Genomic DNA, 17,744 nt, shown 5'->3' on the forward strand with positions numbered 1-17,744 from the left:
ACCAGGAAGTATAAGTACAGATGAGTTGGAAAGCGCTTGAGATGTTTTGTTTATACCATTTACCGCGCTGTTCCTGGGGGGATGCGTGTTTCTTCAGCGTTCCCACCGCACCACGCAAAGAGCTCAGAGCAAAACATTTCCCCATTCAGTTTCCCCGGTCTGCATGCTGCACGGCGCTTCAGCAATGTATCTAAATCACCTGTACCTATATAATAATAGTAGATTATGTGCATCACTTGTGTTATGAACGACAAGCTACCATTCACTGCCTGGGCCCGATGAGCCGTAATATCAAGCCCGACGGTGACAAGCGCAAGCGGATGACTCATCGACGATCCGACCAATGATGGTACGACGATGCCCCATGTACAAGAAGCCAAGGTAACGAAATTAATATTCGTCAGTTTCCATCAATTTCGCCTTAAGGTTCAACAAACATTCTCTTAATCTAGATTATCGAAGGAGGTCAATTCCAATTCGTGGCAGTTGACAAAGCAGATCTTCATCCTTTGGCCACCCACCGCAATGAGCCCTTCGCTATTCACCATCACTCAGGCTCGGTGGGGGCTTGATTTGTTCGTCGGTGTGCTATCAGGGGTAGCAGTTGCATCTTCGGCTCCATCTGCAGCGGGTGGTGAGTCTATTGGACATTTCGAAATTACTCGCCAGTCCGCTTAATAAGCTAACGACATGAGAATGAGCAGGAGCGGAAATGTATAGCGGTAGGCCTGGTGATATAAGAGGGCTCATTGTGTTGATGGGCTCTACGGGATTGGTCGGGGTTGCTGCATTGTGAGTGCTGGACGATGGTTTTCTATGCTATCGAAATGATGGCCTCTCAGGATTGAGTGCTGACGACGTCTGGGAACAGGCGCATGGCACACATCTTGCTGTCACGCCCATGGAGATTGTATCTCGACCGTCTCGAATTCACGCTAGTATCTATGCTGTGGATATGCTGGACATGTAAGCTCAACTGGCTTGAGATTCAAATATGATACGCTGACTCTTTCACAGCTGCAACAATGGCATTCTCTGCATTCACCCTCCAGCAAGGCGTATGCTCTCCTACACTTCCCGAGTTCCTTCTACCGACTTGCCCACTTCTCACTTTCGACCTCACCTTGTTGCATCTTCTGTCAACCTCAACGCTAGCCCTTTTACTTGTAATAATATCCAGCACTCTTTCGCCAAGCTATTTTGAATCACTATCCTTATCTGAAGGACAGACAGTAGGGAAAGGAAGTCGAGGGTATATCATGTGGGAGATGGCGTTGGGTTCGGTGCCCAACTCTCCCACGAGGGTCAATCAATCACTACCCCCTGACATTGGGCAAACTACACCAGAAAGTTTAGTGTCCTACGGTACTCTGTCGCCTACGACTCCTCGCAATTCAACCTGGTCATATGCGCAAGGAATGGCAGATGCCGAACCTACCATGCCCTCCTCCTCAGCCTCGGAGCCGTGGCAATCACCGCCTAAGAAAAAGGATAGATATGCAGAGGGGAGAGTATGGACGTATCTGCCTCTTTTTCTGTGCTCTCTAGGCGTTGCTTGTGCGAGCATGATAGGGCTGGGTATCGGTGATTCCAGTGAGTCTCTGCCATTCGCTTGGGAGCAATCATTGATGCTCTCTCTTTCAGACTTAAGTGAGATATTCATGTTCGTAATCTCTGTTTTGAGCATGATTTTCACCATTCTATGGTATGCCATTTGTCTGAACCATTCGTGAACCTCATCTCATCCTCTTGTATCAGTCTCAAAAGCACCGCGTCTGCGGATGATATCAAAAGACAAGCGGGCTATTCCCGACAGGTCCGTGCATTCGAAGTTGCCACTGCAGCAATTTTCTTCCTTCTTTGGCCCCGTACGTTTTCCGTTCATGGCAGTTATGAGTGATATCGCCAACTGACTTTTACCGCAGTGGCCGCCGTCCTTTTTACCCTCTTTCCCGATATCCCCTACCGTCCATGCTCCAATCCAGCTTCCAGCGCAGCTCCCTCCCCACGCGAAGATGCTGATCCTGAAGATTCGGCTATACAATGCTATGCTTCCTGGACAATTATCACTCTAGCTTGGACCGCGAGCTGGATCATTTTGAAGAGAATTATGGGGTTGATCTTCCCTATGCCCGAAGTCAAGTCGTTGGTATCTGAACAGCGGTCTGGCGATAGGGAAGAGGCTGCTCTTTTGGGACAAAACAAGGGAAAGAAGGCAGCCACAGTTGATGCTGAACCCGTCGATAGACCCAGGTACGGATGGGGAAGGGTTGTGGCCGGTGAGGCATTTGAGCTGGGGGAAGACGAGGAAGATGAAGAAGCGTATTAGAAACATTACATTGGTTATCTGCTGTATTAATGTTGTCATCTTGGAGTTGTTCTGTGTATGGTTGTATGGAATCTACAGTTTTCTGTTTCAAATATAGTGAGGGCCACCTACTTGGAAGCAGTTCAGAGATGTCAAATATATATTGTCCTGAAGAATTCAATACATATTTTACAGTCATGAAAGTCATAACTCATCGACAACCCGCTTTCTTTGCTCTTCTTCTTCGTGGTTTGCCTTAAGCATGTAATCTCTCAATACCTTCTTAAGCATATCCTTTTCGCTTGCACCCATTTCCAGCTTAATCTCTCCATCTTCGTCCTTTAAGAGGATATCTGCTTCCAGCAGCACCGGCCGCCCGTTTTCATCTTCGTCCCATGAGATCAAGACAACTTCATCTCCGTCTGCTTCTTCCTCATCACCATTGTCTCGCTTTTCACTCCTGGCCTCCTTTGCCAGTAATCCAACAGCACGCCTGAGCATGCTCTTCATATCCTCGTCCATATCAAGACCAAAGATAATATCAGCCGGAATGGACTCGCTGGCTTGGTCTCCCGTTTCTCCCGTTTCATCTACACCGGACTGTTCATGGCTGACTTCATCTCCAGCTGGGCGCTCTCTTGCGGCTGCAAGTCCGAATCTGAACTGAGGTTGCCCTTTTCCAGGCCATTTAGAGAACGATGATTGTTCTAACCTTCTCGTCTGTTTCCCCTCTTCGATTTCCTGAGGCTGAGGTTCATTCGCGCCTGCTGTTCCATCTCTAACTTCGTTCTCCCATTTCGCCCACTCCTCATCGTCCACCACCTGTCGGCACATTACGTTAGCCGGTTCAACCTCGGCATCATGTGCTTTGAAACCAGGTAGTCCGCACAGATGTGGTGAATGAATGATGATAACGTATTGGCATATGGCAACCTCTTTAATCATGTAGATCATATCCCCAGAGGTCATTGAGCAATGTACCTGCACCTCAATCTCTCGAGGACGACCAGTTTTGTCGCATCTTGTACCATCACTCCAGCGTTGGACCAGGTAACGTGAAGAAGCGCCGAGGCCAAAAGACACGGAAGGAGATGATTGAGTATGGGGAGCATTGGCAGTAGTTTCGACAGCAGTTGATCGGTCTTCTGCCTTGGCAGGAGATCCTGGCTTACCGCCCTTCGCTTTCACCCTGGATCCTTTGAACTTGGATACCGGGTAGGGGCGACCGAGAGTGTAGCCTTCGTATTTGGGGTCTTCCTGAGGGACATAGCCCTGCGTAGGGTGGGTATGGGGATTAGCAGCTGCCCGAAACTGTCGAATGTAGGAATCGTGGCAGTAGCTACCATAGAGTCAGGCCGAAAAAAAAAGAGCTTTGAAAGGTCACTCACGCATAAGTAAACCATCCTTGCTTTGAGTAAAGACATTTCCCGTCTAGGTGAGCTAAAGCTTTCCACCCTTGAACAGGGTCTAACTCGTCCTCCACTTCCTCAAGCTGATCTATTCTTGCCATTTGTGAGGCGGTGCTATTATTTGATGGCATTAAGCAGAGATACTCGTAGGGAGATGGATCTTCTTCGTGGCCCGCCGGAACAAAGCTCATTGGAATCAACTCTAGCCTCTCCTGTTTTTAATACAAATTAGCCTTAATTCTTTGAATCATGTTAAAGCATACATACCCTTTTAGTGCCATCCTCGAGACTTCTGTCCCCAGGTTTCATATCTAGCCACTCTATTTCGCTACCAACGCCCACTTCCTTTATTCTCTTAGCATCACTGGTTGACACGGGCAAGTCGTTGAGAAATTGGACTTGGTACTTTGGATAGGCGTAGAGATCTCGTAGCTGATGCGGGCCGCTTCTGATTGCGAGTGCTGGTAGTAGGGGCAGTAGAGGAAAATATAGGAGGACGCTTGAGTGCATCTTAGCCTCCAATTATTTAGTTATGAAAATGGATACAAGATAAAATGAACAACAGAATAGCTGACACAACGAATTAACTGGAATCAAGATCACTCCTGCCAGCCCTGCCAGTCGATCATCCGGCCGTTCACTGTCATCATGTTTCTGCTGTCGTCGTCGTGGGCTAGATGTAACTTCCACGTCATCATATTACGTAGTATCCAATTGCGGATATTGCCGATAACTACTGCTGTGCATCATCTATCTATCTTCAACTCATTAGCCCCGCGGGCCATTTGCATTTGCCAGGTAGTTAAGAAGGGGTTCTGTTACGATTTCAGCCTGACATTTATATCAAAATGTCCACAAAACTCAGGGTCGGATGGCACCGAGAGCATTTCCTCTCTCCTCTTCTTCAATTTGTCGAAAAGGACAAAGGGGAGACAGTAGAGCTGATTGAGTGCCCGGGTGGGACCGGCGAAATGCAGGTATGTCTCGGTGACAGTAATACTCCAAGCATTGACGAACTGATGAATATTGCAGGTCAAGTTAAAGAACGGGGAGATTGATCTCTGCATCGGTAAGCCTGGAACATTGAGTCGTAGGATTGTTAATAATAGCTTGAAGCGCTTACCGACGCTCTCATTGCGGGTTTGGCAAACGGCCAGACGTCTTACAAGATTGTCGGGCGATATATTGCGTCTCCCTTGCGATGGTAAGCATGCATTTTCTATTATTCTGAAACTAAACTGGTACATAGGGCCATAGTTACAGGTAAGAACAGCCAGTACAATTCTGTAGACGACCTCAAGGGCACAACTTTTGGGATTTCTCGCTTGGGAAGGCAGGTCTATTATCTTGCCGATCATTTAGAATCGGCTAAACATTGAGTGCAGTGGCTCTCAAGTTATGGCCTCAGTCTTATCATTGCAGCAAAAATGGTCCGAAGAGGAGCAGCCAAAGTTCAAGGGTATGTCATCATTTTCTGTTGGATTGTTCAGAGCTTATATTTTTCAGTGAACGGGCAGTTCAAACCTCTCCGGGACTCTGTCAACTCTGGCGAAAGTAAGGATATGTGCCAAGCGAAACATTATATGCTGATGTCAAATAGCTTCTGTCTTCCTTTGGGAATGGTTCACCACTAAGCCCTACGTGGACTCTGGTGAGGTTCGCTTCATCGGTTCCGTCTATAGTATGTTACATGATGACGTGTGAGGGCTATGCTGATAGTTCTCAGCCCCTTGGCCTTGTTGGCACATCGCTGCTTCCCCTTCTGTCCCGTCTTCCACCATCAAGCCTTTCCTTGCTTCCCTTCAGCCGTATGTGCAGCATTTCAACTCCCCCGAAGCGCGCACCTCCGAGGACATTGAATTCGTACACAACTTCTTCGGGCACAAGAAAGAAGACGTTGCAGAGTGGCTTCAAAGTGTAGAATGGGAGCAACGGCTGGCAGAAGTCAAGGAGGATGTTGTAAAGGGGACTTTGGCAGTGTTAAGAAAGGCGGGTGTTATTCCCGAGGGCGCGGAGAACATGAAATTGGAGGACATTGTCAATACAGAAGTTGCTACTATTGTTTGAGTACAATGCATCATATGAAAAACAGAAGCCTAAGGAGCTACTTTGACCTCCTCCCAGCTTCCACTATCTTCGATATCTGGGTTCTTTGTCCACCTCCACTGAGTCCTGCGATTAGGGATTGGTTGGAGTTCTAAGAACTCAACTGCTTCAGGACGAATGGCCACGATGGCGAAGTGGTTATACGCTGTTTCTACAAGCTTTTGGCCTTCCGGATCATCCTACAGAATTCTATGAGGAAATATCTATGACCATGAATGGTTGACTCACCGATTTGGCGGGAATGGTTTCCGGCCACTTGCTGGAGTCCTCAACTTCCTCAAGCCTCTTTCCGGGAGATGGCCTTCCAAACCCTGCACGTAAGCGACCATTGACCCCTTGCCACAGCTCGTTCCTCTTCCCTTCCCACCATTCTTTCTGACTTTCTTCTGTGCCCGTAACCTTGAGCCCATCGATGACTCTGTTAAACTCCTTGTCAGAGAGAGACATGGTGAGAGGGATAGTATAGGCTTGACCTGTAATGCGGAATTGGACATTGGTAGAGGATAGCCACCAAGCAAGCTCGATGGTTGAGGAGTGAGAGAGGTGGGCGGGTTTATCCATTCGGGTATCAGTGGTTGTCAGAAGAAGACTAGACGGCGTAACTACAGCCTGGATGAATTATCGGTGTAGTGCCTGTAATGTGTGACTCACACCCTCTGTGGATTACATGCCTGACCTTGGGGGTACCCTCCTGGGATAAAGTGGAAAAAGCATAGGCTGCTCGATGATCAGAGTCGATTCCGATGGAGAGAGTTTGAACATTGATGGGGACGTACCGAGACACTTGGGGTTCTCTTTGAGCTGCTGCTCAAGGATAGGGAGCCATGCAGGTTTAGCTGGTGACATTCTGAGATGTATTGATTGCTAATGGTAGTAGACGTGTTGGAGAAGTACTGGTACTACTACACTATGCCGCCTACAAAGAATTTCGATCGGTTCAAAGTGGCACATCTGTGTAAAGAAATCGTCTTGCTCGCTCATCGTCATCGATCGGCCTTTTCCGAGTACCGCATCGAATGGTGGATGTTAATAAAATTACTTACAAAATATTAACACAGCAGTAAGGAGGCTCGGTCGGTGTTTCCACTACAACGTCCCTATGCGTCATACCTGCAGCTGTTCACACGTCCTCGTTAGTAACTCACAACAACAACTTAACATGTCTCGCTTCTTTCCATATTATTTTCACCACTTATAACGAAAAAACCTGCAAGCAGTTTGGCATTCGCTAATGAATTCTTGGATTTCCCTGCCAGTCAGAGGCGGGAATATTGAAGCATGCCATGGCAGCTCTCATGGTGTAAGTCCGGTCATCCGTTCTTATTTGCTTTTCGTATACTGGGGACGTATCTAAAGGGGTCACAGCTCTGGGAGGATCCGTCCGAGTGCCGTCAAAATATTTCGAGGACTTGAAAAAAGAAAAAAGTTCTTTCGAAGTCTATTCTCAATGACAGCGATCAGCTTTTCCCAAAGCGTCTTTATTGCTTCTGTTCACGAGAGGATAATGATTTGTCGCCTATTGACGCTGTCTTCATTGTTTCAGTCGGCGGTAACTTACGCCAATTTCGTCCTATTCACGTGAAACAAATGATTATTAGAAACCTTCCCGTCAACATTCACGGACCCATGTGATATTGATGACCCGGCCAAATGTAAACCAAGGATGAAAACTCATTAGGTCACTTTTCATCATCAACCGCCTGCTGTGAATACTGACGTTAAACAGGGTTTCTCAGGCCTGTGAAAAGCTAACGATGGCTGATCTGGGGAAATCTGCTTGAAAGACAAATCAGACCTTAGATTGGTCGGTTTAAAGAAGGCACATTCTGATGAAAATTGCCTCAGACTACACGATTCAACTGCATTTATCTGATGGTAATTCTATGATGTTAAGCCTTTTACATCGCCAGTTATAATTTCTTTGCGCATCTGATACGAGTGAGTCTTTTTGTGTTTAGAAATTTAGTACTAATAGAAGTCATCAGAAACGACGGCCTAAGACCCTCCGGCAGGAGCTCCAAGAGAAACATCTACTTGTGGCTTTGTCGATTTTCCCCACGTTAGCCCATAGTTGGCCATGTTAGGATGACTATAACTCTTTAAGATGGTTGCTGGCTTTGGCTGCGACTGGGAAAGCAATCGAGAGGCCTCTCAGATTGTTTCCTCTCGATTGTTTGCCGGTGTGGCTGTGTCGAGAGAGTTTGAGAGGCTCGTGTCAGTTTGGCAGAATGGAAACTGGACCATCGTATCTGCCCATTTTCGTCCACTGGAGTGAGTTAATTGTCCAACAAGCCATTGCATAGATCCTCCACCCCCTTGAACCTTCCAGCAAGTGGAATTGGCGGCGCTCTGCGCCCTGCTTGCCAAAGCGAGTTCCTAGTGCTTCCAAGCGCTTCTTGGACAGAAAGGTCCACCAAACAATACTTCTACTCAGGGATTGACGACACTCTCCAGGAAAAAGCCGTACACCAAGAGGACTATCATAACAATCTACTCTAGGAGTTTTTAGGATCTCAGGACATGGTAACAGGATAAACAATCCTTCGGTTCATTCGAACCACTGCTTGCGAACAAAGAAGGCAACCTGACTGAGATAATAGGGCTCTCCATGACGGAGTTAGTCGTTTGCGTGTAACTCGTTTAGAGACTTAGACTACGTAATCCAATCGGATCCTATACCCATATATAATTCAATTTTCCTTTCATAGTTTTCTGGTCTTTCCTCATCATTATTCTGTGCACTGCTCTCCGAGTCTGTTAGTACGCCGGTGTTGAGGAAACTCCAGTCCAATACTCCACACAGTGATCACAGGATTGACTGTCCCTGGGGTATACAACCAATGGGTCAAAATGCCAACTTCGGACACCCCAGTCCATCCACTGATCCAAGAACGATACAAGGGCTTCGAAGGAGCCGTGGGAGCCATTGATGGCACTCACATTCCTATTAGAGTCCCCGCCCTCTTTGCAGATGAAAATCGTAATCGGAAAGGCGTTATAACCACCAACGTCCTCGCAATTTGCGATTTCAATTTCAAGTTCATCTACCTTCTGCCGGGCTTCAGTGGCTCAGCGCATGACTCACGAGTTTTCCGTGAGGCCAAGTTGCACTTTGGTCTCACATGCCCTGCAGGTCGTTATTACCTCGGAGACCTAGGGTATCCAAATTGTGACGCTGTTCTGACTCCCTACCGGGGAGTCCTGTATCACACTGAGGTATGGAGAAGGACTGGGAGGAGGTATGTATATATTCTCGATCTTTCAAATATTATACTCTCAACTGACAAAAAATGGTCATTTGTTAGAGAACCGTCAAATAAGCAAGAGCTTTTCAATCGAAAGCATGCGTCGCTCAGGAACTATATTGAGCGTATATTTGGCGTGTTGAAGCGAAGATTCAAGATCCTAGCAAGTGACATTGAGTACCCCATGCCGACTCAACCCAAGATTTTCGCGGCTTGTACGGTACTACACAATATGTTATAAGATCTTCGTGGCGGAGAGAGAGCTAGGGAGGTAGATCCTGACGACTTAGACGCTGTCGAAGGGGTGGACGAGGATGATTCAAATAGAGAAATGGCCCAGGAAGGAGACGGAGCTAGTGAGTGAGTGGACAAGTGTCACGTGGCTGTCGCCACTAACCTCTTGATTTCCCTCCACCTTTACATCAAACTCCTCATCTAAGACTGAGGATCACTTCCACAAAACCTCCTCTTCTTCTTGTCAGCACGATTATGACAGTAACCCTTCTTCATCCCACTTCAGTCCGCGTCCGAGCATACCCCTTCGTTTACGGCCGCGGCCTTTTCTCACCGAACCCCGAGAGATATACAGAGATAGAGAGATCGACAACCTTCCACCACCTTCCTCGCCACCGGGTTTCGGCAACGCAAACAGATGTAGAACTGGCTGGCGTGCGAAAGATGAGTCAGCAGAGCTTGAGATGAAAGGTATATAAGACAGTAGTTTTCCATAGTTTTAGATACTTGTCGATCCACTATTGTTGTCCTCTCCAAGTATTCTTCGTCTACTTAAAGCTATCATCTTCCGGCATTGATCTGGCTGTCTATTTGAAGAGGCCCTCGGATCATTTGTTGTCCCTAACCTGTTGAAGGCTATCGCCAGAAGAGATAGCCCCCTGACATGTTCTTCTTCGGCACGATGTATGCCCAGACCTCTTTTACTGTCTAGTATATATTTTGAGATCCCTTCATCATATATCATGCATCATCACTTCTTTTCTTGGACATGCGACTGGGTCACTCTCTTATACAACAATGGGAGGGGAAGGCGGCCACAGCATCATTGAAAGGAGCCGAAGTATTAAGCAGTCTATCTTCTTGTCTTCAATTTTGTTTCATAATGGCTATTAATCTATGTAAGTAATAATCCTTTTCTGCATTTCATTCGACTTTGGTCAACCAGATTTTAGGCGGATTGGAATATTTACTGTACGTATACAGGTGCTGCTGTATCGTACAACACTCTCTTCCTTCCTCATTTTAACACCCTATTCATGATGATGGTCCTTCACACAAGCCCATTAAAGCTACTTGGATCTTTGGCCGTACCGTCATATCATCTAAATTATCCCATTATTCTAAGCATTTCCTCAATATCGACTTGTTATGTGCATGGGAAAGTTGATGGTCACCTTCAAGCAACGTCGCAGCGACGTTGACGTCGTCCAGTCTCCTCCGTCCCTCTTTCCGTAGCTTTGTCGTTGCTCATAGCGATGGCTTCGGTTAGTTTAATGAGCGGGTGGATGATGATGGCTTGATCTTTTTAACGAAGAGATTCTCTCCGGTTTTCTAAGCATTTCATCATTATCACGTCCTTATATGGACATCAGAAATTTGTCGGTCACCTTCAAGGAATTTGGCAAGGGCGGTTTATGTCATTCACTCTCCGCCCACTTTCAGTTAACTTTGTAGCAACAGTCTTAAGAATGGTTTCGCGGGCTCAATCATAATGAGCCAGAATGGGAAAGGAGATAAGTTGTTGCTGGAGGATTTAGAAAAAAAAACGCGTTGGTTGTTGAACATCGCCCTTCCTTGATGAAGGCTTGGATTTTCTTGGTGAGTGATGTGATGGAGCGGCGACTTTGGAGAAACTTTTGACAAAGCGCCTATAATAACTGACGAGACGGATGAGGGAGCGAAATTCTTTGGGAGACCTGGGACAAGGAGATTCTTGGATGGCTTTATTTGTCTCAGGATTGATGGATACCCCATTGTCCGAGATTTGGAGACCTAAGAAGAGGAGGGAGGTTTCGTTCGCTTGTGCGAATTTATTTTGCTTGCCTTGAGATACAATTGTTGACCATTGCGATCATTCCAGTTAGTTTATTAAGCGAGTCACTCAATGATGTCTTGATTCTTGCTGTGTGGATATTCTCTTGCGTCTCTGCATCTTGCTGTTTGTCCTCATGTTTCTTCCTCGTCTTCTTTTCCCCCTCTTTCCTTCGACATCTGGCGTTTCACAGATGACGTCGAGCGGCTTGGGGATGACTTGAACAGTTTTCTGCTTTGTTGGGAAAACACTCCCTGTTTCACGTAGAAAGAAATTGACAGCGTTGCCACCTATTGACACATTTTATGATGAAGGCTTCCTTGAGCCTGAAATAAATGAAACGGATGGCCTCGAACTGTATCCAAAGCAATTGTCGCTTTATAAATCCAGCTACCAAAATGGTAACAAATACAATTCCCATGCAGCTTACGGCAAGTTAATTCAACCCACTGTTCAACATCCACTTCAAACTTATGCCCTACCTCAATCAGATTCGTACCCAACTTGTTTAAGATTTCATTGATTTAATGGAAGTGGGTTTCAAGAAGCAGTTGATGCCATGGTATAATTAATCACCTGTCGGCAGCCTTGAACCTGTCGGTAGTACGGCTAGAATGGGCACCGATAATCGCCAGGGAAAGATACTTGATAGAGATTATGGGGGATATACAATTGGTGATCAAAAATTTTTATCAATCACAAATCCGTCAACAGAATGGGTCTGAATAGATGATATAAATCATTTTGGCTGACAAGATTTTGGGTCTGTGAGCCGCCATTCGCCGCCATTTGTCTCCCCCTGCCTTTACGTCTTTTCCCGTGCCCTTCCCATTGCTTGTCTGGCCTATATTTTTGCATCCACTGAGACCAACAGACGGGTTGCTGATCATATCTGGATGCCGTTGCCTCAGATTATTGGCTTGTTTGTGCTCCTAGCATCCCACTGATAGGGTTGGAGACAATGGAGTAACCGAGGCGTTCATTCCTGAGGATACTATGCTGCTGCAGGCGGGGTGATAGATCGGGTCTAGTCAGGATAGTAAATTATTGTAATGGGAAGCATCATATGGCCTCATTCAAAGAGAAGAGGGGATTCATATGGTGAGGAGCTGGATGTCGAAAGTGATCGCACGATATCATCCGTGTGATGAGGAATGGCATCAAGGCTGAAAGGACGGGTGACATATCTGGGTGACCTGGAAGAGGACAGAAACGATGCCAGCAAACGATCTTTCGAAGGCAGATAACTTAATCGATGTGGCAGTAGGAGGAAATCGAGAAGGCTGGCTGGAATTGTGGTTGGTTTGGTGAGTTAATGACGTTCAGTGTGGTACGATAGTTGCACTATCGCATCAAGTTGGATTTGAGAGGATATATGTGGATCGACGATGTATAACGAAGCCAGGAGGTCGTTGAGATAGCTTGTCGAAATCTTTCCAGTTCTTTTATAATAAAAGAATGAAAGATGACGGGAAATGCATGATGAATGAATGACCTGACGTATGATGGCATCGGCCGCCCGCCGCCGGCGGTGGAAAAATAAAAATATGATGATGATGATGTATTGAAGGTTTACGTCAGCTATTTGTTGACGTTTCTATCGAGCAAGTTCAGCCCGCCGAGAACGCCAGTCAAGTCGGTTTGTTATGCATTTTCATCTCCAACTTGAACAACAGGCTGGCAGAGGCACCATGGTGAGCCCATTCCCATCTCCTATAACCTCATCCAAACTCACTTGCCCGTAGTCCGGCAGACCGCGGCGAGCAGCAGCAGCTCCTTCGCGCCACCCAGTTCCCGCCGACGCCGTTGACTTCAAAGATGCGGACCCCGAGTTTCTGGCTCTCAGCCTCAAGCAGCGACGATCAATTGATAGAGCATTTGAAAAAGGTGTCAGAACAACAAAAGGTGATGATAAGAGAAAAAGACGGAAAATTGCGAATGGAAAAGCGGTGGACGTCTCGGACGCTGAAGACGGTGGTATTGTAGATGAAAGTGGCGGGGAAGCGCTCATGGAGGAAGGTGGTGGCAGAGTGCCTTTTTCACAGGATACTGATGGAGGATTCGTAGCGGAAGATGATGGAGGGGGATTTGTCATGGATGATCACGCTGGAGGATTTGTCCCCGACAACGATCAAGGCGGATTCCTTCCCGATGACGATGCTGGCGGTTTCGTCACCGACAACGGATATCAAGACCGCGTTGTATCAGAACCTTTAAAAATTTCGAAGCACCATTCGTCCTCCCATTATTCGCCACAGACAGCCACCAGGCTTGTTCCTCTCTATCTTCTGCCCACCCTGTTGACCTCCCTTGGGCTTCCTTCAGACGAGGATGTGCTCCAAGTCTTCCGTGCCTCCGCGATGGGATGGGATGAAAGTAGCGATAAGCACAGTCTAGATAAAGAAGACGCAGTCGGGGTAGAACTTAAAGACTTCAGAGCGGTGTGCGCAGCACTTATGGATCCAGATGATGGAGAAGAAAGGGAAAATGTGGAATTGGGTAGTGACGACGGCGATGATGATGAAGATGCCTTCCAGCCTTCCGACGCCGAGTCTGTCCTGACCTCATTATCGCAGTCCTCATATGGAGGTACGCCTAGTAAAAGCTGCTCCAAGAAGGCAGGAAACAAGTCACGGAAAACGTGGGCAAAAGGCAAGGGTACGATCGAGGGCCAGATAAATCTTTCCTCAAATCAGAGGGCGATGGTCAAAGATATCTGGGATATGCTTAAACCTTCAGAGAAACAGAAGAAGTTTGGGGCGGATATTTTAGGGCGAAACGAAGTGAAAGAGCTGGTCAGGAAGCTCGGTGAGATGTGGAGTGATGAAGAGGTGAATCATGGCGCTTGGCCTTGCGGATAGTTACTGATGTATGTGTAGGTCACGGACATGGTGACGCTTTTCTCAAGTCAACATGAGGGCAGAGGACTTACTTTTGAAGATTTTGGAAGAGTGATGCTTCGGGCTGGCCTTGTCTGAGAAACATGGTGGGGTGAAAGTTGTAAAGACGTATCATTTGGGTATATGTTGTATCGGGGTATCAAACAGTACATGGTTCGTCAAGTCATATCTAGAAATTGCGAATGTTACACACATTTCTTGTGAACCCTACTTCCATCAATAGACATTCTTAGGTATCGTTCTCCCAAATAAACCCTAGGGTGTTAAAAGAATCAACACTATCCGATCATCATACCGCGGACATCAATAATGTACACCTGGATGATTCTGCATCTCTTCTGGTCTTCTTAAACCCGTCCCAACACCAGTATATCCAAGACCTTGATCTCCAGAATACTGATTGGCCATTGGCGCACCCTCCTCTTGCCGTGTTCTCGTTTCTGCTGGGTGATCAACATACCCTCCACCAGGAGTTGCGAACGCATACTGCCCGCCTTGTTGCCCAGCGAGGGGATGTAGTTCATAGTCGGGAGGGTAGTTTTGTGGTTTACCATAGTTATCCTCGTAATGCAATGGCTGTGAGTCATCCGGGTATCCTCCGTGAAGTGCAGGTACATCTCGCACAGAGTCCATACTCGGTCTCGCGTCCCACGCGTCGGCATCTGGGCCAGGCATGGTGTTATAAACGGATCCGGGATTGTAGCGGCTGGATCGAAGAACAGACATTGTGAAGGCTTCGGGATTCTCGGAGTAAACGGAGTGGTATAGTTTGTGGTCTGATACTTGAGAGGCGGAGTATACTCGAGTGAGGCTGTAGGGAGTCAGCGGTGAAGTGCTGGATTGATCAACAGTCGTACTACACGAAGTATCCTTGAACAATCAATAAAATGACCCATAATCCGCCCATAATTCCAACATCCGCCCAGGCAAATGCGCTGCACAGCGCTTGGCCCTCGCTAGCGAGTGTCTCGTTTGCGGTTGAAGAAGAGTTCCCCGCATCGGAAAAAAACTTGTACTTTGGGAAAATCAGTCTTTCAGTCGGTCAAAAATACACATTAATCTCACCTCGCAGTCCGTCACAGCAGTATCATGTCTGAGTGCCGATGTGATAATGAGAGCAGCAGAGCATATCAGAGCTGCTAAGATACCAAGGGCATTCAAAAGAGTGTACATTTTGAATGTTGATGTTTTTTCCTTACTTACGAGTCAGCCAGCTTTTCCAATGAAACGCATGGTACCTACTCTTAATACCCCAATAAAACCTATAGGTTGGAAAGCTGCAACAATGAAGCAAATAACGGCAAATATATCGCCACCAAAAGTGGGGAAGGATGCACCAACAACTATAGCATGTCAATATTGACATTGGGACATAGAAGAAAACGAGCTGACTGTCGGGGGTCGCGAAAACCACAATACCTATGGCAGCACCGAGCACCTAAGCAACGTTAGTGTTTGCATTGCCGCATAGCGACATCGTCACGCACTGCCTGTTCTCCTAAAACTGTGTAGATACCTGCGTTAACCAGAGGTACGGCTAAGAAACACAGTCAATTCTCACTCCGTTCATCTTCCCTAAAATACGATGCTCACCACAGCAACAGTATCTTGGGTCTATCAGACCCTTGCCCATTGCAAGCGTTGACATGGTGGATTTTGCTCGCTGTAGTTTTGTCTGGCGGGATAAGAAACGCGTTTCAGGAAACTCTTTCAGGATGGTTCGAAACCTGTTGGAGAGTGATTGCGATTGTCGCTGTTGAGACTGTGCTGTTAGTGGACGTAGTATGGATGTGAAGGAAAAGTGTCGAAGATGAAAAGTTGTTCGCAACCGAAAGCAGTCAGCATCAAACACTTCGAGCAGCTGCAGTGCTTTCTTCGTTCCCCGCGTAAGGTGCACCGCACCAGATCCGTCGCGTCAAAGTATTACGTAACATATATTTGCTGGGTTCCTGAAATGAAGACCAGCGAAGCCGCGCGAGGGTGGTGGGCAACGAACGAACTGTCTTTGGTAAAACGAATACACTTATCAGATTGCAAGGAGATAACGGGTAACTTACATATGAACCAACCGAATGCGGCCCCCAGTATTTCTGTTGATAATTACACGGAAGACTTTCCAAACCGACAACCGACGAAGGAAAGGGAACAAACCCAGGGTTCAACCTTCGGGGCAACTGACCGACGGTTGATGATGTGCAAGGTTCAATCGTCAACGAGTCTTGACCATTCTACAAATTAATAATGGAACTGATGGGGATGTTGGAAATCTCTCTCGTCATGATGCTCCACATCTTTATTCAGCACCATGACCGATTCGGACCGCAATGTTTCATAAGGATGAACCCATTTTGACATCGTTACATCGGTACGCAAGCACGTCGTCCCTGTAGGTGACCTGAAGTTCTTCTCGCTTCTTTTCTTAGAGGGAATTTCTTCTCTTTAAATTAATTAGCTGACCATGCCACTTCGCAAAAGGTCATATAACGCCAGCTTGGCATTATAATTGATCACCGACGCGTTGAGCGTCTCCTCATTTCCATTTATCACCATGACGGTATCTTCATTTTTACAACAGAGTACCTATATATTTTCTGGGTGGAGGATTTTTGTCAGGAGATAATGCAGAAGCAGCTCATTTTTACATTATTTGGCTGCGGATTCTACAGTTATACATCCGGGGAAATGAACGGTGGGCCTGCAAGTCATCAATGGGTGTCATCTTTTCTCCAAGTCCTTCGAACACACGCTATATTGGTGGTAACCAATGAACATCCTGATAAGGACTAGTAACGCAGAAGATCAGAAGGTACTTACTATGTGCAGTATCAATAACGTGATTCCTCCTTGCTCCCATGGCACCGCGTCAAAGACGCTCAAGGCCCTCTAGACGAAACCGCACGAAAGTCAGCAACTCCGCCCTTTCCGGGATGGCTATGCCCCTACTTGCACTTCTGGACTGCCATCCTCAAAGAACCATCGTCTCAAATTTGCATCAGCATACCGATACTTCGGAAAACGCCAAAGTCATTAACCCCAAGAACTTTGCGGTTCTCGACGACGTACAAGCCTCTCTCAGCGGCAGCGCTGTGGGCACTGCCTTAGTGCCCAAGTGAAGGCGCTCGCCAGTGGTGAGAGAGATCCTATCGGAGTTGTCGTAATGGTTAACGGGGTCAATGTCATCAGCGCCATTGATGAGTTTGTACGCTTACAGAAGACTTATGATACTAATATATAGGCGCTGCCCTCTACCGAAACAAGCTTATTATTATGGGTGACGGCCAAGGGTCTGACATCCCATTAGCTGTGTATCAAGTTGATCCCGATGTTCCCTACAGTGCCACAGGTATGACTAAAAGTGTCAAGTGATATATAATAAGCTAACTTGTATCAGTCACTCTCAACAACTTCCGTGGCCAATAGTTTAACTCCCTCAACGATGTCGCCAAGAGCCTCCGCAATAAAGGACTACACTCCACTGACGTAGCTTGCACTGTCGTCCAGGGTTTCAGGCCGGAACCCATACTTTCCGACCAGTATACGAGTTTAATTTAGGTACTGGAACCATTCAAGTTGTCGCGAACATGTTGAATACGCCCAATGGTATCGCTTTTGCGCCAGGGGGGGGGGGGGGAGCTGGATGTCGAAAGTGATCGCACGATATCATCCGTGTGATGAGGAATGGCATCAAGGCTGAAAGGACGGGTGACATATCTGGGTGACCTGGAAGAG

At 47.0% G+C, this 17,744-nt stretch overlaps 6 protein-coding genes and 1 pseudogene across 6 annotated transcripts; 4 read left to right on the top strand and 3 right to left on the bottom strand.

The window, feature by feature from the left end:
• Nucleotides 1–414: 414 nt before the first annotated feature.
• CNJ01775 (hypothetical protein) lies at nt 415–2,482 on the top strand. Its single transcript, XM_024658767.1, has 7 exons — nt 415–634; nt 705–792; nt 872–966; nt 1,018–1,593; nt 1,645–1,705; nt 1,759–1,868; nt 1,926–2,482. Exons 1-7 carry the CDS (start codon nt 526–528, stop codon nt 2,327–2,329), a joined length of 1,443 nt encoding a protein of 480 aa, XP_024514447.1. The 5' UTR covers nt 415–525; the 3' UTR covers nt 2,330–2,482.
• CNJ01780 (conserved hypothetical protein) lies at nt 1,809–4,314 on the bottom strand. The gene is made up of 3 exons (XM_567353.2): nt 3,985–4,314; nt 3,697–3,929; nt 1,809–3,647 (listed from the first exon to the last, which is right to left on the bottom strand). Exons 1-3 carry the CDS (start codon nt 4,225–4,227, stop codon nt 2,513–2,515), a joined length of 1,611 nt encoding a protein of 536 aa, XP_567353.1. The 5' UTR covers nt 4,228–4,314; the 3' UTR covers nt 1,809–2,512.
• Nucleotides 4,315–4,484: 170 nt separating this feature from the next.
• On the top strand, nt 4,485–5,810 carry CNJ01790 (hypothetical protein). Its single transcript, XM_024657961.1, has 8 exons — nt 4,485–4,694; nt 4,750–4,786; nt 4,834–4,921; nt 4,967–5,050; nt 5,103–5,176; nt 5,224–5,271; nt 5,318–5,398; nt 5,444–5,810. The coding sequence occupies exons 1-8, from the start codon at nt 4,566–4,568 to the stop codon at nt 5,782–5,784; spliced, it is 882 nt and encodes a 293-aa protein (XP_024513616.1). The 5' UTR covers nt 4,485–4,565; the 3' UTR covers nt 5,785–5,810.
• On the bottom strand, nt 5,769–6,822 carry CNJ01800 (hypothetical protein). Its single transcript, XM_024657962.1, has 4 exons — nt 6,600–6,822; nt 6,475–6,540; nt 6,052–6,425; nt 5,769–6,002 (listed from the first exon to the last, which is right to left on the bottom strand). Exons 1-4 carry the CDS (start codon nt 6,667–6,669, stop codon nt 5,814–5,816), a joined length of 699 nt encoding a protein of 232 aa, XP_024513617.1. The 5' UTR covers nt 6,670–6,822; the 3' UTR covers nt 5,769–5,813.
• A 119-nt stretch (nt 6,823–6,941) lies between these two features.
• On the top strand, nt 6,942–10,056 carry CNJ01810 (annotated as a pseudogene).
• Nucleotides 10,057–12,718: 2,662 nt separating this feature from the next.
• CNJ01820 (expressed protein) lies at nt 12,719–14,217 on the top strand. Its single transcript, XM_567433.2, has 3 exons — nt 12,719–12,809; nt 12,861–13,946; nt 13,995–14,217. The coding sequence occupies exons 1-3, from the start codon at nt 12,762–12,764 to the stop codon at nt 14,091–14,093; spliced, it is 1,233 nt and encodes a 410-aa protein (XP_567433.1). The 5' UTR covers nt 12,719–12,761; the 3' UTR covers nt 14,094–14,217.
• On the bottom strand, nt 14,148–15,825 carry CNJ01830 (expressed protein). The gene is made up of 7 exons (XM_567356.1): nt 15,609–15,825; nt 15,503–15,552; nt 15,408–15,453; nt 15,258–15,358; nt 15,081–15,209; nt 14,873–15,030; nt 14,148–14,826 (listed from the first exon to the last, which is right to left on the bottom strand). Exons 1-7 carry the CDS (start codon nt 15,661–15,663, stop codon nt 14,319–14,321), a joined length of 1,047 nt encoding a protein of 348 aa, XP_567356.1. The 5' UTR covers nt 15,664–15,825; the 3' UTR covers nt 14,148–14,318.
• Nucleotides 15,826–17,744: the final 1,919 nt, after the last annotated feature.

The sequence above is a fragment of the Cryptococcus neoformans genome (genome assembly GCF_000091045.1).
Source record: "Cryptococcus neoformans var. neoformans JEC21 chromosome 10 sequence".
Lineage (NCBI taxonomy): Eukaryota > Fungi > Basidiomycota > Tremellomycetes > Tremellales > Cryptococcaceae > Cryptococcus > Cryptococcus deneoformans.